This window comes from Nannospalax galili, unplaced genomic scaffold (genome assembly GCF_000622305.1).
Source record: "Nannospalax galili isolate Female #2095 unplaced genomic scaffold, S.galili_v1.0 scaffold213, whole genome shotgun sequence".
In the NCBI taxonomy this organism is placed as follows: domain Eukaryota; kingdom Metazoa; phylum Chordata; class Mammalia; order Rodentia; family Spalacidae; genus Nannospalax; species Nannospalax galili.
The window spans coordinates 3,716,346-3,739,522 of NW_008335195.1; the positions used below are offsets into that span (position 1 = coordinate 3,716,346).

The following is a 23,177-nucleotide window of genomic DNA, read 5'->3' on the forward strand; positions in this document are numbered from 1 at the left end:
TCTAATATGCAAGGCAGAACTATGGAACTGCTTTAATCCCAGCACTTGGGAGGCAGAGGCAGGCAGATATCTGTGAGTTTCAAGTCAACCTGGGCTACATAGTGAGTTCCAGGCCAGCCAGGGGTACATAATGAGACCCTGTCTCAAAAAAAAAGCAAACCACAACAACAAAAACCCAAAAGCCAAAAAACCAACCAACCAAACAATAATAACAAAGCAAAGTATGAATCTGCAGGGTGTTGAAAGATGCTCTATGAACAATGAATTATGAGGTCAAAACCAAGTCAACCTGGGCTACATAGTGAGTTCCAGGCCAGCCAGGGGTACATAATGAGACCCTGTCTCAAAAAAAAAGCAAACCACAACAACAAAAACCCAAAAGCCAAAAAACCAACCAACCAAACAATAATAACAAAGCAAAGTATGAATCTGCAGGGTGTTGAAAGATGCTCTATGAACAATGAATTATGAGGTCAAAACAGCTTAGAAAGTGCTCATTAATGATTAAACAGCCTTATTTAATGCAAAACCTCCCACACCCTGTGACACAGAAATGTGCACCAACAACTCATCTCTGATCAAGGAACACTCTGCAGGGAATTTCAGGAATACTTTCCTTAGCACACTGTTTCACAAAGTGTGATTGGCTGCCCTCGAGCTGATCTGTGAACTATTGCTGACCCGTAGAAGCTTACTGCAGGAAACTGAGAGTAAAAGGAGAAATGTTTACAGAAGCTCAGTGTTGCAGTAATATTCAAGTGGACTGTGTTCCTACTAGTGAACTTTATTTTCTGTGTTATCAGGACATATGGAAATTAGAAAGAAACAAACAAGTAGTCCATCACTACCTAGATTTTAAGAAGCCCTGCTCTGGAACACACTTTACAAACATGGTGCACAGTAACATCCAACAGCCAGCTGTTGGCCAGGCATCTATGTATCACCCTAAATCCATTTTCCCTATTTAATGGCACAAAGCCCTTCCCAACATCTAAAGTGATGACTCTTGGGGCTGGAGGGATGGTTTGGCAGTTAAAAGCACTTGCTGCTCTTGTAGGAGACCAGAGTTCAGTTCCCAGCACCCATATGGGGTGGCTCACAACTGCCTGTAAATCCAACTCCAGGGGATCTGACACCCTCCGCTGGCCTCTGAGGGTACTTGTGTTTACATGCACATTCCCACACATAGACACAGATGCATATCTATAAATAAAAATAAAATAAATCTACATATCTGACTGAGTTATGCAAAAGTCCGCCAGAATTTGTCTGGGAATATGTGGGCACAGATATATTGGCCTGGGAGATACTTACAAAGCCAGATAGAGTTAAAATAGTTGCTGGCCTCAAGAGACACAGTGGACATCTCTGGAGCCACTGACAGATATATGATTCTGGGCAAACCCCTTACCATTTTTGAGCTTAATGTCCCCATCTACAATGGGTTTCTTACTTTCTAGGATGGTAATAAGTATTAAATAAGATTATATGCACAGAGGTGATTAAAGCCATAGGAGTATTTCAAACATCTGCAAATTAAGGGCTAGGAATGTAACTCAGTGGTAGAGTACTTGCCTAGCATGCGCAAGGCCCTGAGTTCCATCCCCATCAGTGCAAAATAAATTGCATATTAATTTACTCATTCTTCTTATCTCCTTTAGTCATGATGCAAGGCAAGCTCTGGATTTATGCACCGGGCTTGTGTCTTCACCGACCTAACTTCTACTATAAAGCTGAACAGTTCAATTGCATTTTCTTGTAGATCTCTTTAAGTGAGCAGAGAATACTGTAAGGCTCCTGCACATTCCGAAGTTACCACTCAGAGCTGCAGCACCTCTTCTGGTTTCTAGTCTGTAATAATCTCAATTAGATAATTTCCAAGGTGATTCTCCCTCTCTGAATATGTACGGCTGCTACATTGACTTCTATTGTACAGTCTATAGCCTTTATGAATTTTTAGTCTTTATTTGGTTTTGTTTCTGAGACAAAGTTTCATGTATCCCAGGCTGACATTGAACTCACTATGTAGTGAAGGATGAACCTAAACAGATCTGTCTGTTTTCACCTAAGTGCTGGGGTTATGAGGATGCACCACCACATCCCATTTATGTGGTGCTAAGGATCTAACCCAGTTTCATGCAAGCTAAGCAAGCACTCTACCAACTGAGCTACATTCCCCAGACGCCTTTGTAGTTTTTTTAAAAGAGCAGATAAGTCATGAGTTGTGAGGTGCACACCTCTAATCCTAGCATTTAGGAGGCAGAGGCAAAGGGAATCATGATTCAAGGACATCCTGGGCTAAAAAGGGGAGTCTGCCTCCAACGATAACAAGTGAAAGCTCTGCAGTCAGCTGGTTCTACAAATAATCCTCACCATTTTCTCTTAAATGAAGGTGGTAGAACATAAACGTGGGCTCCTCGGGATTGCTTCAGTTTTATGAATGCTAGAGACCAAAGTAGTAACAAGCCCCATACAGTCCACCAACAGTTCAGCCTTGTGTCTTCCAAGGCCTCTGAACCATTAATATGTGTGTGTGCACGAGAAAGAGAGGAGAGAGAGAGAGAGAGAGAGAGAGAGAGAGAGAGAGAGAATGTGTGTGTGCTTTTGCATTACAAGTATAGAATGGCTTGTTGAACGTGTTTCTTGGTGTTCTTGGTATATCGGTCCCAGGGCTGGCTGCTTCACATGGACAGAACTGTGGATGGAGTGAAGCTCTGTTTAAGTATGCACATGCTGTAAATTCACAGGGGCTCGGCTCTGCCATGGGAGTGGACTTCATGCTCCCAGTCTGTATGGTCATGTCATGGAAGGTCATTGCTCTGTCAGAAGATCTGGTTCTTCCTTGGAACCGTTACTAATCAAGTCCTTCAACCAAGCTAGGCCAGGTTCCTCAACAGTAAAATGAAGGGTGACTCCACGGCTGGATGAGCATTCAGCCTGATTTCAGGGCAGGGCACACGGGGCAGAACCTGGCCAAGACTGTTAGCCTCTGTGTAAGAAATAGGTAATTTAAACCACGCCTGGTGTACATGCCTGGAATCCCAGCACTCAGAGGTTGAGCTAGAGGGATTGCAGAGGCCAGCCTGGGCTATATAGGAAGGAAGACTGTCTCAACCCTGTCCCCAACCCTAAAGAAAATGGATTCAGACTGTTTTCCCTCTGGTCATCTGGGAAGCCCCTCTGCTCTACACTCCCTCTTTTGTCACATTGTTCACATATCCCAGCCTCAGTTTATTCCTGGCAGGCAGAGAGAAGCACAAAGCCAGGCAGACTAGGAAGTGAAGGCCTTTTGGAAAAAATCTTTCAGAAGAAGGGGAAAAGAAACAAGGTCTTTGAGCTACTTGAGCCGTATCACCAGGTCTTTTAAGATTCGAAAATTGGACTTTGTAAGTGGAATTATTCTTTCTAAAAAGATTTCGGGGGCTGGAGAGATGGCTCAGCAGTTAAAACACTGACTGCTCTTGCAGTCGGGTTTGATTTCCAGCACCCACGTGGCAGCTTCAAGCCATCCTTAACTCCAGTTCCAGGGGAATCTGATGCCCTTTTCTGACCACTTAACTGCTGAGCCATCTCTCCAGTCCCTAAATGGAATTATTCTTTGTAGATTTTTTTTTTTTTTTGTCTTTTTGAGACAGGGTCTCTCCATAGCCCCAGCTGTCCTGGAATTCACTATGTAGGCCAGGCTGGCCTTGAACTCACAAAGATCCACCTGCCTCTGCCTCCCAAGTGCTGGGATTAAAGGCATGTGTCACCACGCCCGGCTGGAATTATTCTTATGTATGTGGTAAGGGTCCTTTTGAAAATTCACGTTTATTTTAGTCACACTAAAGAACATATGGAGAAGCATGTGTTGTGGGTGGGAGGCAGTGGCTGTATACACAGACAAGTGATAGATTAAGATGGATAGGTGTGGAATCCAGTGAGCAGCATTCATGTGCCTGTAGGCATTGTGTGATTCTGACAACTTTGCACCTATTATATACACTTACATTTTAAATTGTTTTTGTTTATGTGTGAATTGTTTTGCCTGCATGTATGTAAGTGCACTACATACATGCAGTGTCTGTAGATGCCAGAAGATGGCATCAGATCCCCTGGAACACGAGTTACAGCTGGTTGTTAGCCACCAGACAGGTGCTGGGAAACGAACTGTATCCTCTGGAAGAGCAGTAAGTACTCTTAACCCCTGAGTCATTTCTCCAGCCCTGAAACATATTATATTTAAAAGAATGAAGGAATCCTGTTTGAACCTTAACCTGCAAGGGTAGTTTGAGTTGGCAAGTCTGCACAGAGAACCGTAGGAGGCGGAGCACAAGAATGAATGACCCTGGGAAGAGCGAGCCTTGGATGACTGCAAACTGGTTTATTGCACAGCTTGAATCTACCTATAGGTTGAAGAGAAGCCTAGGCTGATGCTTTAATTACTCATATGAGGCTTGTACTCTGGGAGTCTGTGTGTGCGCTGTCCTAAACTCATCATAGGTGTAGCAGGCCAGGGAGAAGTGATGGAAGACTGAGATTTCAGGGTATCAGGGAACTTGCATCTGAAGATAGCTTCGCATTTTAAGGAAGGCCTGTGTGCTGGATAACTTCAGTTGTCAAGTTGACACACCTGGGAAGAGGGAACCTCAACTGGGGAATTTCCTGTCACACTGGCCTGTGGGCATGTCTGTGAGGCATTTTCTTGATTGTTGAGTGATGTGGGAGGGCCCAGCCCACTGTGGGTGATACCACCCCTGCACAGATAGTCCTGGGTTATATAAGAAAGTAGGCTGAGAATAAGCCAGAAGAGTATGCCAGTAAGCAGTGTTCCTCAGTGGTCTCTGCTTCAGTTCCTGTCTCCAAGTTCCTGCCTTGAGTTCCTGCCTTGGCTTCCCTCAGTGACGGAATGTCAGTTGGAAGACTAAGATGAAATAAACCCTTTTCTTACCAAGTTGGCTTTGGTCAGTGTTTTATCACAGCAATAGAAAACCAAACTAAAACAACCTACTGTGGATCTGCTATCTTCCTTCTAAAGACCCAGCACCAATGCAGATAGCAGCCCCTCCGCAGCCTCGGGGGCCAGGTTGTTCCTGGGCAAGTAAGCCTGCAATGCCTCTGTCACGCAAAGGCAGTCTGGCTTAGATCACAGGAAAAAGACAGGGCCCTCAGGCTCTCTGCTGCTTCAGTCCTCCTGAGACAAGAGCAGGTGCTGGGTCGGGTGAACACACCTTGAAATTCCCACAGCCAGCCCACAGCTCCTACCCAGACTCCCAACAGGCTTGGCAGTGACATCCTTACACCTTGCTCAGGGGAGCCTGCAGCTTTAGGGAGCTCCCAGAGAACCAAAAAGGATTTGGAGCTGGGTACTGTGGTATATACCTTTAATCCCAGCACTTAGGAGGCAGAGGCTGGTGGATCTCTGTGAGTTCAATGCTAGCCTGGTTTATGTAGCAAGCTCCAGGCCAGCCAGTGCTACATAGTGAGACCTTATCTCAACCCAGACCCCAAAATCAAACAAAACAAAAAAAGCATCTGGAAGTTGGGGGTGCAGCTAAGTTGGTAGAGTGCTTGCCTAGGGTGCATGAGGCCCTGAGTTCAGTCTTTAGCACCATATAAACTGAGTGTGGTAAGCACTCCTATAACTCTAGTACTCTGTAGGCAGATGTAGGAAGAACATAAGTTCAAGGTTATCTTCAGTCACATAGGGAGTTGGAGGCTCCCTTAGATTACAGGAGACCCTGTTGCAAAAATAAAATTAAATAAATAAATAAATAAAATAAAAAGCACCTGGGCCAGAAAAGCAAATCCTTAGGGACAGATAGTGGTTGATCTTGGCTGAGGGTGGAGTACAGCAGTGACTGCTAATGGGCATAGGTAATAATGATAAACTTCACCATGGTGCTGCCCCAACAGTCTGTTAATATGCTAAGAACCCCTGAATTAGACTCTTCTGATGGATCAGTATGTAAATCACATCTTCATGGAGCTGCTTAGAAACACAGTGATTTGAAATAATCAACCACTTTTGATTGGATTTAAGGTCCACTTTACAAGATGGAGCCCAATACCTGACACTGAAATGAGGCCTAGGAACCTGTGGTTAAAAAGGTCACAGGCCATAGGAGGGGGCCTACTACTATTAATCGACTAAATGAACACAGTATTAAACCAACTTCCAATGACTTATTATTGTATCCATAGATTAATACAGCTCTCAACTTTTACCAGAGAAGCTTGTTCTTACAGCAAATGGCGATTAACACAGGCGCCCACAAGTAGTCAGTGTGCAAAGAATAAGAGACCGTAGAGTGCTTATCCCTGGATAGGACTCCTATATCAAACCTCTGCCTCCCAAGGCTCAGGGATCATTGCAGAAGAGGGGGCAGAAAGATTGTAAGAGCCAGAGGTGATGGCTGACCACAAAGAGACAGTTTTCCAGACAGCAGGGCAGTTTACTCATATGAATCCACAGCAATTTTTACAGCATTCACAAGACCTATGTCAAGTTAGACAAATTCCCAGAATAGAGGTGGGGATGTGGGTAAGAAGCTCCAACTCTAGCTGAGGAACTATTGGCAGTTGCTAGCTTCTAGGAGGGGGAAGAGTCAGTTTTCTTTAAGGATGTGATGTTGGGGAGGTTGACCAGGCTCCAAGGGATAGACCCACAGGAAGAACAATTGGTGACACAAATTAGACTTGATAGACCTTTAAAAAATAATAATAGAGGACATGAAATTAGGTGGGAGGTAGTAAGGAGGTGGATCAAAACACATTGTATGAAATTCTCAAAAATTCAATAAAAATATTAAAAGAAACACCATGGCCTGGCATGTATAAGGTGAATCATCTGCCCTGGTACTTCTGCTGCCACTGAGAGAGCCTCTCTGGTTGTGACATGGACCAGAAGTGATTGACTGAGCATGCCCACTAAGCCACCAGAGATCTTCTCTTACTGATTCAAGCTGCTTTTCAAAGTGAACTCCAAGAGACAACACCCAAGGCTGGGCAGGCACTCAGATGCCCAGATTCCTATAAACAAGGCCCCAGTCGGGAGAGTCACATAAAGGGGAACTAGGAAGTGAGCCAGATGGGTCTGTCTGTGCTGTTTACTACTGTGAAGATTCAGGAGCTGGTAGATGGATGGAACAGTTTTAAGATTACATACAGCTCAGCCTCCAGGCATCACAGGTGAAAATGTTATCTGTCTTACTTTATTTTCTGTGTTTATATAGTTTTATAAGCCAGGCCCCTAGTTGTTTTGGAAATGACACAGCTTTAAGTGGCAAATTCAGAAAAGCGGTATCAATGAGTTCTGACTGTTACAGTCAAGAACAGCCTAAACAGCAGGATGTGAACTCCTGCACAGACTGTTCAGAATGTCACAGAATGTCTGTGATGTCCAGCAGAGTGAGTAGAGACACACAATCTGTTAGACATGAGTTACTTCTGTTGGGTGTTTGTGAATCTGAGTAGCCAGAGTAAACCATGGGAACTCATGGGTGTACATAGGAAAAGCTGATTAGAAACCCTCAGAATGGACTTTGCTAGCAAAGAACAATCATAGATTATCCAGCACCTTGCTTTACAGTGCTAAAACTCCTCTGGGAAGTCTTGTCACGTAAATCTGACAAAACTCAGGTGACAAAGACCAGGGTATCTTTCTCTTCTAATAGCCAATACTTTCAGAGAATGACCTACTTGGGACACCCAGCTGGTCAGTGGGGGAGGTGTGCCCTGGAGAGTTGAGTATAGTACACACATCTTGAGACATAGGCAGGAGGCAGGAGCTGAAGTTTGGGAAATGGAGCCCAGGTAAGCAGGTGGCCAACTGGGAAGCAGCAGGCTGTCTGCCAGCCCTGCCTCTGAGTGACTGAAAGGATGGCAGTTTGCCCATCAGGAAGTGGATGGAATAGATGGTAGGCAGACAGAGTTTGATTACCACAGTGCACAGTGCAACCATGTTAGCCTCGAAGATGATAAGAGTCTACTATCAGGAGGATGCAGTGAGCATGGGCCAAATGACTTCATATGGAAGAGGAAAGCTGGGGAGCTGAAGGCTTTAGTTAAAGCCCAGAGAGCTCTGCTCCATCATGCACAGTGAGAAAAGACACCTGTGATGCCTAATCCTGATTGTCAACTTGATGGGATCTAACATCACCTAGGAGACAAAACATGTGAGGGAGTTTCTAGATTGGGTTAATTGAGTTGGGAAGACCCACCCTGGTGGTGGGAGCAGCACCAGTCCATGGGCTGGGGTCTTAGACTGAATAAAAGAAGTGAGCTGAGCACCAGCATTCATCTCTTTCTGCTTCCTGACTGCAGATGCGGTGTGACCAGCTGCCTCACTCTCCTGCTGCCACACCTTCCCATTCATGATGAACTGTATCCCTTAAAACTGTGAGTCAAGGGACTGGAGAGATGGCTCAGCAGTTAAGAACACTGGCTGTTCTTGCAGAAGAGCTAGGTTCAAATCCCAGCAACCACATGGCAGCTAACAACTAACTGTCTATAACTCCAGTTCCAGGGAATCCAACAATCTCTTCTGTCCACCACAGGTACTACATGACACAGGTGTACTAATATACATGCAGGAAATATATGCATACACATAAAATAAAAATAATACATAAAATATTAAGGAAAATAACCCAAAACACTGCGGGCCAAAATAAACCCTTTCTTTCTTCTGGCTTCACCTCTCTCCTTGCAGCAGCTCAGGAGAGGTCAGCCTCTTGAGTTTTTTTAATGAAAAGAGGGTAGAGGCTGCTCGGCCAGGGAGGGGTAGAACATGGTCTCACTATGTCAATGGCCTTACCCAGCATCTCTATTATTGTCATCTCTACCTGGAAAGGGAGCAGCCTGAGGCTTTGTGGGGTTAAGGGCCAGGCCCCAAGTCCTTTCAATGCAAATGATAACACTGAGCTTCATGTCAGAGGAGTGCAGTGAGTGTACTGTAGGGACCAGGGCAGTGGTCCCAGCTGGGCCTCAGACACAGAGGGGATAAAGCAGAGAATCAGAGCAGCCTCTACTTTTCCTCAACCCCTCCAACTACCCTTTTAATGGGCCTCTAGAGTATCTCATGTCCCTCCTTTCCTCCCTCACCCTGTTTTGGCATAGGCCGAAGCTGGCCTGCTGAGGTAAGCTGGGAATCCTTGAAGAAAAGCATCTTTACCCAGTGCCACTGGCCCTGTTTTACGTTGCGTTCTTGCTCATGTACACACACTTCCTGAGCACAGGCTAAGATTTTCTGAACCCACAGGAAAAGACCCCCTCCCCTGCACCAGGCCAAACCCTTGACCCATGAAGTGCTCTCTCCATATCTCAGTTTCACAGAAGCTGGTGGGAAGAGAAATCATCCTCTTGTAGCTAGCTGCTTGTTCGGTTAGCAGTGGGTAACAAGGCTCTTTTCAGAAAGGAGCTGAAGAGTTCTAATTTCTAAATTTAAAATAGAAAAATTTGATTTCTAAATGGTTAAAACTTATTTCTTATTATTTCAAGGCAGGGCCCAAGCTAACTTCCATCTCTTTTTTAAAAATGTATTTATTTTTATTTTATGTGTGTGAGTGTTTTGCTTGCATTGCATTTGTGCAATGACTGTGGAGGTCAGAGAGGGTATTGGATCCCCTGGAACTAGAGTTAGGGACAATTGTTAGACGCCTTGTGGGTGCTGGGAACTGAACCTAGGTCCTCTGAAAGAGCAGTCAGTGTTTTTAACCACTGAGATATCTGTCCAGTCCCTAACTTCCAACTCTTGATCCTTCTGCCTCCACCTCCTGAGTGCTAGGATCACAGGCATGGGCTGCCACGTGCTGCTCTAAATCCCTAAACCTCCATTAATGCTGATTTGTTACATTTCCTACATATCAGTTGATTGTTTTTCTGAGACAGGGTCTTGCTATGCAGCTCACGCAGCCTGTCCTTGAACTTGAGATCTTCCTGTCTCTCTATCCCTAGAAGTGGGGATACAGGCATGTACCAACACACCTTGCCTCAGTATCTCACATTATAAAAAGACCTTTAATCATTTGGAGCCCAATGATTGGTAATGTGTCATGTGCTATTCCAGTTACCATGCTTATTATACAAGATACAGTCAAGAGAGATGGCTCATGAACTATATGCTTAGGATTTTATCTCATGTAGGTTTACTGTGAATCATAAAGTATATTGATGCAGAGTTTTTTGTTTTTTTTTTGTCTTTTTGAAGAGGGTCTTCCTATAGCCCCAGCTGTCCTGGAACTCACCATGTAGACCAGGCTGGCCTTGAACTCACAGAGATCCATCTGCTTCTGCCTCCCAAGTGCTGGGACTACGGGCGTGTGCCACCACGCCCAGCTTGATCCAGGTTTTTACAATTAATAGCTGTATATTTTATAGTATTCATAACAACTGAAAGTTATAAAAACAGAACTACTTTGAAAAGAACCTATAATTTCAGGCTGGAGTGATGGCTCAACAGGTAGGAGCTCTGATTACATAAGCATGAGGACCTGAGTTTGAATTCCCAGCATCCATGTCAAAGCTGAGTGCAGTTGCATGTGCCTGAAACACCAGTGCTGTGTGGGGGAAGAGACAGGAGAGTCACTGGGGCTCCTGGCTGCCTTCCTAGCTCCAGGTTCAGTAAGAGACTGTCTCAGGGGAATTAGGTAGAGCATGATAGAGCAGGATGCCCAACATACTCCTCTGGCCTCCACATGTGTGCATGGGCGTATGAAGTCCCACATACATCTGCATACACTATGCACACGAAAATGTAAATTAAAGTCCACAATTTTGCCTTTCCAGTAAGTTATCATTCTCTACAGTTAATTTTAAATGAGCAAAGCCTTGTTTGTATTTTTGTAATGGTGTCTGCATAATTAAACTGTGACTGGTATCTGCTGATGATACCCCTATGCAGTGAGCTTCACAGGGATCTCCTGAAGCCCAGGAAGAAAGCTCAGGGGTTGTTCTACCTTAGTATTCCGGGACCTTGACAGTCTGACTTCAGCCACCCTTCATTCCCCTACTAGCACTCAGTCACTGCCCATCACTCCCACCACACTGCTCAGAAACCTAACACACCTAAACCTAAACACACCTAACACATTCGGGCTTCTGTGTCTTTGCCTGAGCTATTCTACCCAGAATGTTCTTCTTTTACTCTTTCCTATACAAAGAACTCCTTATGCAGTTAAGGTATACCTCACTTCCTGCGAGGCCGTCTCTGTCCTAGGGGAAACTGTTGGCTCCTGTACCACGGAGTCCCTGCCCAGTTTAGCTATTTTCTACCCAACATTTCCAAGAAGAATGTGAGATAATCTCTTGCATAATCCAAAAGTCTAGAAAATGGATTCTTTTGGCAAACCTAGCATCCTCGTTGGATAAATAAGTTGGGTGTTGTTGGTTCTTAGAAAGTAGAGTTAATCAAGGTAAGGTTTTTATATCAAGTTCCAAGAGATATCTTTAATCCTTTTCCTAGTTGCGTTTTTTTTCCAATTTATTTCTTTTTATTTTATGTGCTTTGGCTGCACGTATGTCAGTGCACCCGTATGCGCAATGCCCACAGAAGCAAGAAAAGAGCATCAGATACCCCTGGAACTGGAGTTACAGATGGTTGTGAGCCACCATATGGATGCTAAGAACGGAACCCAGGTCCTCTGCAAGAGCAGCCAGTGCTCTTAACCACTGAGTCATCTCTCCAGCCCCAATAGTTAACTATTGAAACAGGTTTAACACCACCGTGGGGATGTTTCTGAAGTGGTCTTTGGAAGTCAGTGGAAGTTGGCTGAGGTCTTAGTGATGGAACGTGGTACCCTGAGCTAGAAGAAGGCAGTTTAGTGCCAGGCAGATAACACGTCAGAAGAACAGAGCTGGAGAGCAGAAAGTGCAGGGAAAAATTAAGTTGGGCTGAGACAATGAAATGAATTGAGGATAGAGTATCCACACACGCCTGACAGCCAGGAAAGTAAGCAGGTGGAGGCTCTGGGCCCCATGGGACAGAGGCACAAAGTGATCTTTGATAAATCTGGAGAGGAACTGGACAATACATCCTAAGTTAAAAAAAAAACAGAAGAGGGGGCATAGGGAGATGGCTCAGCCGTTAAGAGCACTGGCTGCTCTTGCAGAGGACCCTTGGGTTTGATTCCCGGAGCCCACATGGCTCTAACAACTCCAGTTACAGGGGATCCGAGGCCATCTTCTGGTCTTTTGAGGAATTGCATGACACAGGTGCACTTATGTACATGTAGGCAATATACTCATACACATAAAATAAAGATAATAAATTAAATATTTAAAAAAAATACAGAGGGGCTGGAGAGATGGCTCAACGGTTAAGAGCACTGACTATTCTTGCAAAAGACCTGGGTTTGAATCCCAGCACTCACATGGCAGCTAACAACTGTCCATAACTCCAGTTCCAGGGGATCCGACAGCTTCTTCTGTCCTCTGCAGGCATTACACGATATGGGTGCACTTACCTACATGTCGGCATAACACTCATACACATAAAATAAAAATAGTAAATAAAATATCCAAAAAAAGTTAGAAAAGAGGAAACAATACAGAAGAGCCTTTTTACCAAGATGGCGCTGAAAGCGAAGAAAGAAGCTCCTGCCCCTCCAAAGCCGAAGTCAAAGCAAAGGCGCTGAAAGCCTTTGCAGCGTTGAAAGGTGTCTGCAGTCACAAAGAAAATATCCACATGTCGTCTACCTCCCAGCAGCCCAAGACCCTGTGGCTCAGGAGGCAGCTCAAATACCCTGGCAAGAGCACCCCTAGGAGAAAGAAGCTTGACCACTCCGCCTTCATCAAGATCCCGCTGACCCGAGTCAGCCATGAAGGCAGAAGACTACTTGTGTTCCCTGTGGATGTCAAGGCCAACAAGCACCAGATCAAACAGACTGTGAAGAAACTCTATGACATTGATGTTTCCAAAGTCAATACTCTGATCGGGCCTGATGGAGAAGAGAAGGCCTCTGCTCCACTGGCTCCTGATTAAAATGCTTTGGATGTTGCCAACAAAATTGGGATCATCTAAGCAATCCAGGTGGCTAACTGTAAATACACATTTGGATTATTTTTTTCCCCCAAAACAGGGTCTCTTATATCCCAGGCTGGCCTCAAACTCGCTTTTTATCTGAAGATGACCTTGAACTTCTGATTCTTCTGTGTTCACCTCCCAAGTGTTGAGATTATGAGATACAGTACCATGCAGTTAATACAGTGCTGGGGATGGACCTTGGGCCTTGTGTATGCTAGGCAAGCACTGTACTAACTGAGCCACATTCTCAGCCCAAGAATCAGGTTTATGGGTGACAACAGCACATGTACACTGTCTTCGAGATGGGAACTATAACAATAAATTTATGATGACCCTGAGGAAGGGTCTTAGAAAACTCAGGTTCAAGAGATGAAGTACTCACGTTGAGAATACATTATAAATAAAGTGAAGTAAAGCACCAGCTTGCTTTTTTTTCTTCTGGCAACTGCAAATTGTTAAGCTTTTTGCCATTTGGAACCCTCTGGCTACAGGTGCCCCACATCCCTAGATGATGGTACTGTTTTCCCTCTGGTTGGCCTAGACTCCACAATGAGAAAGTTAGGAAGAACCCTCAGGGGTTCTTAGTGCTGGCTAGAGACTGAACAACTTGAGGAATACTAAAAGCACTGGTACCTGGGACCCAGATCCAGAGTCGCAACTTATCCGGTGTACAGAGCCCCCAAGTAATCCAGTCACATAGCCAAGGCTGAGATACTTGAAATCAGTGCTTCTCAAACCAGACTCATGTGAAGATTCTGACTGAGGAGGTCAGAGAGGAGCCAGAGTCTGAACGCTAGCCTGGATCAGGTGATGATAGCTGCTGGTGCCAGACCACACTCTGAGGAATGAGGGCTTTGAGTCCTTAGACTGAGCTCTGCTCAAGGTGTGGTCCAAACACAGTATTGCCTGGGAGCCTGACAAGTAGAATCTCATCTTATACCTACTGAATTAGACTCCTCTAGAGAGGGGCTCACAAAGAGACTCCCAGGTAATTGAGACACCTGGTAGACCTGGAGTCATTTGCTCTTAGGTGGTCATTTAAAAAAGTTCCAAGAGTAAAACAATCAATCACCCTAGGGTCTGGAGAGATGGCTCTGTGGTTAAGAGCACTGGCTGTTCTTGCAGAAAACCCGAGTTCAAATCCCAGCACCCTACATGGCAGCTAACAACTGTCTGTAACCCCAGTTCCAGAGGATCTGATGCCCTCTTCTGTCCTCCACAGGTACTGTACAACACAGGTGCACTTACATACATGTAGGCATAACACTCATACACATAAAATAAAAATAAATAATTTTTTAAAAAGAGAATGACCTCAGGCTAGGGATGTGGCTCAGCCAATGGAGTGTTTGTCTAGCATGCATGGAGTCCTGGTTTGGTCCCCAGCATTGCATAAACTGGGCATGGTGGCACGTGCCTGGAGGTGGAGGCAGGAGGAGAAGAAGTTTGAGGTCCTCCTGGGCTACTTAGAGGGTTTGAGGCCAGATTGGGTTAGAGACCCTGTCTCAAAACAAACTAAAAATCACCCTATGTTTACAAAAAATAGAGGATTATGAAATAACAATTTTAGGACAGTAGCTTGGGAGTCTGCACTATAGGAAGAATACCACATCCTTCCTGGGAGTTTAGGTCTAAGAGAGCCTGTTTTGTGGGGCTTGTTGGTGGTCACCCCTTGTCCTGTCCCCACAATGAAAGTGTTCCTGTCAATTCCAGCTGCACTGATAGTCATGGGCAGTCTGGCAGGAGAGAGATGGGTGTGTTTGGGGCAGGCCCAGTGATGGGAGTGTCCATGGAGGAAGAGGAAATTGGGTGAGAACAGGGGAAATTCTCAGATCCACAGTTTGGTGCTGAGGATCAAACTCAGGGTTCACCATGCTGAAGACATGTTCCACCACTGACCAACACCCCAACCCCTGGTTTTGAGGCTTATTAGCACTAACTGATGGAGCCTCCATCTTGCCATGCACCTAGTGAGGAGAGAGAACAGGGACTAGAAAGCAGCTTCTTGGGTAAGCAGCTACTTCAGGCCCCAGAAGAAGTTTTTGTTTTCCCTGCCCATGCCATGCTACAGTATTCACTAGACAAACAGGGCAAACCTACACTGCAGTTTTGAATATTACATTAAATCACTCAGCCTTCTTAAAATACAGACAATGGGGATCTAACTCAGAGTTTCTGATTCAGTGGGACTTCTAACAAGCTCTCAAGTGATCCTGGGTCACCTATATGGAGGAGGAACTGGGAATGGCTCCTATCTAAACATGGTTACATGGATTTGTTTATTTCATAAATATGTGTAAAGCAATTTTGAAAGTATTTCAGATATGTTACAGGATTCATCAAATTGTGTGTGTGTGTGTGTGTGTGTGTGTGTGTGAGAGAGAAAGAGAGAGAGAGAGAGAGAGAGAGAGAGAGAGAGAGAGATACAGAGAGAAAGAATTGAGTGTCAGGGTTTTCACAAAGGGTGTTCAAATAGGAAGGAGAGAAAGTTAAAAAAGTCTGTGGGAATATTCTGCAATTGTGGGTGTAGGTACTGGTATGAACTTGTGATTTTAAAAGTATGTGTGTATACACACACACACACACACACACACACACACACACACACACACACACACAAAATGGCTCAGCGGGTAAAGGAGCTTGTTGCCAAGCCTGATTTCTTGAGTTTGAACCTCAGGACTTACATAGTGGAAGGAGAGACCTAACTTCCTCCTCTGACCTCTATATGTGCCATAATATGAATGTGCATGCATGCATACATACACACATAAATAAATGTGATGAAATGTAAAAATATAAGTATGTTCATGTGTACATGCATGTTATATATGTTTGAGTGTGTCTTTGTATATGTGCATATAAATAGCTATGCATATGTTTCCCAGCTTTATCTCAGAGAGTGGAAAAGCAAAGCCATGTTAACTGCATAAGTAAACCTAGCTCCCAGGTTTTCTCAGTCTCTAATGCCCACCAACAGAAGTCAGGGCTCCTCAAAGAAGGGTGAATTCAAGGCTTGAGGCAGAGAAAGGACCAGATGAGCTTGGAATATACTTTTATGCCAGAAAGTTAAAAAAGAAAAAAAAAGTAAAAAAAAAAAATAGGGGCTGGGTGTGGTGGTGCTCACTTTAACCCCAGCACTTGGGCGGCAGAGGCAGGTGGATCTCTGTGAGTTTGAGGCCAGCCTAGTCTACATAGTAAGATCCTGTCATAAAAAAAAAAAAGTGAGAATGTGTCAGAGAACACAAAAGCTACACCGAAGGGGTTCCCATCAGCCAAATATAGGACAACTTGAGAACCAAAATACTTTAATGTATATTAATATTGGGCTGGAGATATGGCTTAGTGATTAAGAGCCTCTTGCAGAGGAACCAGGTTCAGTTCCCAGGACCCAGATAATGATTAATAACCATCTGTAACTCCAGTTCCAAGGGATCCATCCTCTTCTGGCCTCTGTGGGCATTGATGCACATGGTATACTTACATACACACAGGCAAACACTCATACAGATTGAAGAAGTACAGTAACATATGTAATACAAATTACTGATAAAAAAGAAATGTGTGAGTACAAACCAATAGCAAGTGGGCAAGAGAGAAGGCAGGGGTGTTGCTGACAGCAGAAGACTGAGGATAGCCCCTCTGACATGCAGAAGCCCTGAGAATGGGGATCCAGATTAGGCAAGAATCAATGGATGCTAAAATGAGAGAAAATTTGAAGAGTTGGATATTTGCATGGTTTTAAAGTGTCTCCCCATGGACTGCTTATTGGAAGGTAGGAAAAAGGTCCCAGTGATCATACAGTGGAGAATTAGATGACACTTCAGGTAGTTAAAACACACTCACCAGTTGAGTGAGGAATGAACAGTTGGGGGCCTCCAGATGTGGTCCTCAGAGAAGGCACACTGCCACCCATGCCGCTTTCTGGGTAAGAAAGCAGAAGCTCAATGGAAACACAAGAAACAACAGAACACACAGGAGAATGAACGCATTCCAAACAGGGACTGGGAAAAAAGCATCCTGGAGATGGCTCAGTGGGTGACAACCTGAATTCAATCCCTGGGACCCTGCTGAGCCATCTTGCTGGCCCCTTATATATGTACTTTTTTTTTTTTTTTTTTTTTTTTTTTTTTAAAAGGGTCTCCCTGTAGCCCCAGTTGTCCTGGAACTCATTATGCAGACCAGGCTGGCCTCAAACTCACAAAGATCCACCTGCCTCTGCCTCCCAAGTGCTGGGATTAAAGGCGTGCACTACCATGCCTGGCCTATACATGTACTTTAAAAAAGCTAGAAGTGGGGCTGGAGAGATAACTTGGTGGTTAAAAGCACTGGTTGCTCTTCAAGAAGACCCAGGTTCAATTCCTAGCACCCATATGGCAGCTAACAGTCCGTAACTCCAGTTCTAGAAGAATCCAACTCCCTCTTCTGATCTCTGTGGGCATTGCACAACATGGGTACACTTACACACATGCAGGCAATATACTCATAGACATAAAATGAAAATAATATAAGATATTTTAGAAAGCTTAAAGAAAACAAACCAACATACAAACACATCGTATCTCTTGGTTATAGAATTAGGAGCAATTTGCTCCTGTTTTCTTGTGATGCTTCATATTTTCTAATTTTTCTACCCACACCTCTAGCTCTTAGAGGAAAACAATATCTTTGAAAGAGGAAAACAAATGTTTGGTAAAGTTTCATGTATAATGGTGTAGGTTGTTGTGCTACTCAATAACAGAAAAAACCCCAAAACTTAAAACCAAATAAAATGAAAACCCCTGAATATAAGCGAAATACTCAAGGACAGAGACTTGTGGAGAGGACATATGACTTACACTACTTCTAAAATATAAAATCATAAAGCTTCACCTTCCTGACTAGTTTATAGACCAATGTGTTTAAAAATAGAAGATTGATTAAATAAATTACAGCAGAACTCTAAAATAGAAGAGGATGTTACAGGATATTTTCTGGCACAGACTGCTCTGTGAGCAAAGGTGTAGCCTGTGCCTCCTCTGCTGCCTTGCAGATTATAAGCATCCTATTTCTACATATTGAATGAATGAATGAATGGATGGATGGCATGCATGATGGGTTTGGTGGAATTTGGCAGTGGTGGAATTACTAGGGGTTATTATTGTCTCTGTTACTCTTTTGTGTGTTTTAAAATACTCCATCATAAATTTAACAACATGATAATCTTTGTTAAAATTTTTAATTTTTAATTTTGTGTCTATGTGCAGGTTTGTTCATGTGAGCACAGTGCTCGTGGAGGCCAGAAGAGGGAGACAGATCCCTGGAGCAGGAAGTACAGATGATTGTGATCTGTAAGGCCAGAAAATGCTCCTAATTACTGAACCATCTCTCCAGTCCCCAAGTGATTATTTATTTTAAAAATTATAAAATAGTATGTATGTAATGTTCCACTGGAAATAGACTGGAAGGCTTTTTGCACACAGACAGGCTGACTATCTGCATGGGAGTGTTACATGTGGGTCTTGGGTTCTTTTTGCCTAACTACTGTGTAATACTTTTGCCACAAGAAAGTAAGTTGCTATTTTTGAAATTAGAAGGTAAAATATATATTGTAAAAATAAGATACAAGGTGCTTGAACTTGGTTGGTTAGTAATACCTGGCAAAATAATATTTTACAGAGGCTGTACCATGACAAAAGTGAGGAACAGGGTGCATATACATATTATAGCAATTAATTTCCTGGAAAACTCTACCCATGTGTTTAAGGGGGTATTCTAAAATGATACTGTAGTTGTGTCTGGGCACTTAAAATAAGGGACTAGAAGGTAGCTACACTGTGTTATATGAGCTTCAAGGCTAAACAACTTTCAAGCATTGGGTTGTCTTTCTTTTTTTAAATTACTTTTGGTCTTTTTGAGACAGGGTCTCCCTGTAGCCCTGGCTGTCCTGGAACTCACTTTGTAGACCAGGCTGGTCTTGAACTCACAGAGATCTGCCTGCTTCTGCCTCCCAAGTGCTGGGACTAAAGGCATGTGCCATCATGCCCAGCAAATTACCTTTTATCTTAAATTTTTTTTTATTTTTTAATTAGTCAATGTGTGTGGGTATGGGCACATGAATGTAATGCCTATGGAGGCCAGAAGAGGGTGTCAGATCCTCCTGGAGCTGGAGTTACAGGTAGTTGACAGTCCTCGCAGGTGCTGGGAACCAAGCTTGGGTCTTCTGCCAGAGCAGTATGCGCTCTTAACTGTGGAGTCATTTCTCCAGTCCCTAAATTATCTTTAAAATAAGACTTGGAGTAAAGCAAACACCATTGAAGACTCAGGATCATTTCCCACCCACTTAGAGGGAGGTCACCCCTTAGTGCTTCTCTGCTGTGCCACTTAGCCTGCCATGCTGAGAAGAACTTTATGAAGCATGGAAAGAGATTTCTAGAGCGTCAACTGTCAGACAAGAGGATCAAACAAAGCAAAAAGCTTTAGCTAATTTCCCTAGAAACTTACAGTTTTCAAGATAGAAGAACCCCAGGATTATTTTAAAAGAGGAACATCCATACCATACATAGCCCCCGCCCTGACTTTCTTCACATGCTTAAAAAAACAGTCTCTCTGTGTATCCTTGAAGAACACAGAAGAAACTGGTACCCAAGTTTCCATCCCTGTACAGTAACAGACCCTTTTTGTATGCGAATATCCTTCCAACCTATTCCTGATAGGATGATTCCTGCATACTATTTTAAAATTTAAAGTGCCATGTTATTAAATTTATGGTGGAATACTTAAAAACACAAAAGAATAATGACAACCTTAATAACTAGAAAATAGGTTGGGAAGAAAAATTTGTTTTCTCTGTATACCTACTTACAATATTTAATTTTTAAACTAATGGGTATACAGCATATATCAAAAAGTAATTATTAATTAATTGCAAAAAATCCTTTTTAAAATTTGGGGCTCATGGGTCAATCATGCGAATAACTAGAATAAAGAAAAGCAGGATTCCCTTTCTGGGAAAGCATACTCATATTTAGAACACTCTTCCCAGCACAGGCTGATCCAGGACTCAAACCAAGACTTGCCAACAGGCCTGTGCTTAGATCTCCTTTCCTGTGGCATTTGCTGATAGAAGGCTCCTGGTGCCCTGTTCTTTGTTTCCCTAATAGCAGGGATGGATGTAATTAACCCCTTACATTGGTTCTTTAAGGATTCCCTTTCCCCACAGGCAGCAACTGGCTGGAATCAGAGGGACCAACACTGTCCATCCATATTGGGAAGTGGAAACTTGACTGCAGGAGTGAACCCAGAAACTCAGCAGCACCAACCTCTCATTATTGAGTGACTCACTTGGGTAAGGCTAAGGCAATCCCCCCAGTCTGGTACCCGAAATCTTTACGTATACCAGAGAGCCCACCTGGCTCAAGAATATGAGAGTGTGAGGTGTTTTTCAACCCTTTATCTGAACCACCACAGTTGCTCTGTGGGTAAAGGTGGATCCAGCTGCCCAAGGCAGGGCCACAGGAATCAGTTCCCCCTCAGGCCTACTCATGGGTTGTCTGCTCCATTTTATTTTGGAAAGAGCACTCAGATTTTGTCCATTTCCCCCATGTTTGCTGATCATTCCTCTTAGCAATTGTTCATCATGGCTATCACTCTTCCTCCTGTCCCCTCCCACCTCAGCATGCTTTCAAAAACACAAACCTGACCATTTCATTGCACAACTGCTTCCTTTAGCCCCTGCTGTCAGAGGCCCTTGGCCTGTATAGACACACAAGGCCTCAGTCATTCCGTTTAAGTTCTCTTCCTACTTTCCTCTCCTGCTCCTGCGAAATTATATTTCTACGTAGACTGTAGCACTCATCAGAGAGGTAGCAAGAGTTGTTTATCCGTCTGCACAATTCTGTGGGCTCCTTCAGGATGTGAAAAGTAGCTCCTAAGCCCAGGGCCTGGTAAATGAGGGCCTCCAGTCAGTGAGTGTTTGGGTGAATGAAGGAACAGGGGCCTGCTGAAGGACTTGCCATGGTTCTTCTCAGACTTTACATTTACAGGAACCTCCTGGGGATCCTGTGGAGACAAAGACTTAGATTCAGGAAGTTGGGGCTAAACTGAAGGTCTGCAGTTCCTAGGCATTCCCAGGTGAGTGTGCCCTTGAGTTCTGTTGGCCTCACTCAGAGAAGAAAGGACCCAATTTGTAATAACTTTCAAGTTGGATGAAAGTGTGAAATCAGCTATTCTTACAGAGATCTTGAATTTTTTCTTTTTTTTTTTCGGGGGGTGTCTTCCTGTAGCCACAGCTGATCTGGATTCCCTATGGAGACCAGGCTGGCCTCGAACTCACAGAACTCCACCTGCCTCTGCCTCCTGAGTGCTGGAATCAAATGCGTGCATCACCATGTCCAGCTGAGATCTTGAATTTTTGAGTGAACTTTAGAATTAAATAAAATCAAAAGAAGTTAAAGTTTTTATACACACATGCTGCTCACAGTGAGCAATGGTGCCACAGGCTATTCCAGAAATAAGAGAAAAGTAAATAAAGTTATTTGCTGTTAAATTCTTGGTACCAACTTTTTTTTGACACATGGCCTTACATAGCTCAGGCTAGCTTTGAACTCCTGATCCCAGAGCCTCAGCCTCAGAGTGCAGGGATCACAGGTATACAGCACCAGCTCAGGCTGCATCTGGGGAGCTTCCTCAATAAACACCTGACTCTTTCCCTGGAGCAATGTGAAAGGCTTGGTGCTCTGTTCCTGTCACTGAATCCACAGGATGCTTTTGTTGATGGGAAGGTGTTGCTGGGCTGAGGGAAGCTTCCAGCCTCATGGTAATTTAAATCCAAGAAACCAACAAGTATGGGCAGCCTATGCTGTAATCCTAGCACTGAGGAGACAGAGGCATGGGGATCAGGGATTCAAGACCAGTTTGGGGCATAGAGGGAGTTAGAGGCCAGCTTAGGTCAAAAGAGAAATGAGAGCCTGTCTCAAGAGAAAAGAAAAAGAAACGATAAGAAAAATCTGCAGAGGAATTTTGGCCAGGGCTCCACGCATTCTGTGTCTGCTGCCTGAAAACCCTGCCCTCCATTTTGGACCCAAGCCCAACTTATTTCCCAGGTCTTCAAAAGTGGTCCTCCACTGCATCCGGGTTTCTCTTTTGGGAACACGTATGAGTGCACCCTCAGCTCATCAAAGAAGCATAGGAGCAGCCAGGTGTCTCTCTCCACTAGACTGAGTTCCAAAGATAAACGTGTGGTGCCTTCCATCTTGCCCTTCGCACAGTGTGCTACAGAAGGTGCTCAGATGAGGGAGGAAATCAGTTCCTCTTTTCAGATCATGAAATTTCTTCTCTCTATTTATACTCTACCCACAATTGACTGGGTATCATTCCTATCAAATCTGCCTCTTAGTAATGACCAAACTCTGCTAAAATGACAATATGAATTGTCAATACTGTCTCAGAGTTTGTTTAGGTTGGGGAACAAGCCCCCCACAAAAAAAACCCCACAAAAACAAATAAAAACCCAGATAAACCCTGTCTTCCTCCCAATATTTAAACTAAGTAGTATTTACGGCTCACAAAAATAATGTTTCATGAATACATGAATATAAGTAGTTGCAAATATGAACACTTAAACCCACCTACCACCTAAGAACTAGAACGTAACTGTTATGTAAAGACACTGGGAATTTATTATTATTTTTTCTTTTGGGGATACCAGGGATAAAATCTAGGGCTTGTGAACACTCCCACAAGCACTCTACCACTCAGCTACACCCACAGCCCCATTAACTAGCCTATCTATCACCTATCTATCTATCTATCTATCTATCTATCTATCTATCTATCTATCTATCTATCTATCTATCTATCTATCTATCTATCTATCTATCTATCTATCTATCTATCTATCTATCATTTATCAATTCATCTATCAATCAATCTATCTATCTATCTATCATCTATCTATCATTTATCAATCTATCTATCATCTGTCAATCAATCAATCAATCTATCTATCTATCTATCTATCTATCTATCTTCTATCTATCTATCTATCTATCTATCTATCTATCTATCTATCTATCTATCTATCTATCTATCTATCTATCTATCTATCTATCTATCTATCTATCTATCTATCTATCTATCTATCTATCTATCATCTATCATTTATCAATCTATCTATCATCTATCAATCAATCTA

The 23,177-nt window shown here is 43.6% G+C and overlaps 1 protein-coding gene across 2 annotated transcripts in view; it reads right to left on the minus strand.

The window, feature by feature from the left end:
* Onecut1 (one cut homeobox 1) overlaps positions 1–23,177 on the minus strand; it is a 43,454-nt gene that overhangs the window by 6,934 nt on the left and 13,343 nt on the right. Inside the window, exon 2 of one of the 2 annotated variants that reach the window (XM_029561948.1) lies at positions 16,850–16,927. The exons of the other annotated variant lie outside the window; for it this stretch is intronic. Coding sequence (XP_029417808.1) covers positions 16,850–16,927 — 78 coding nt within the window. The remainder of the gene's footprint in view (positions 1–16,849; positions 16,928–23,177) is intronic. 2 annotated transcript variants of the gene reach the window in all.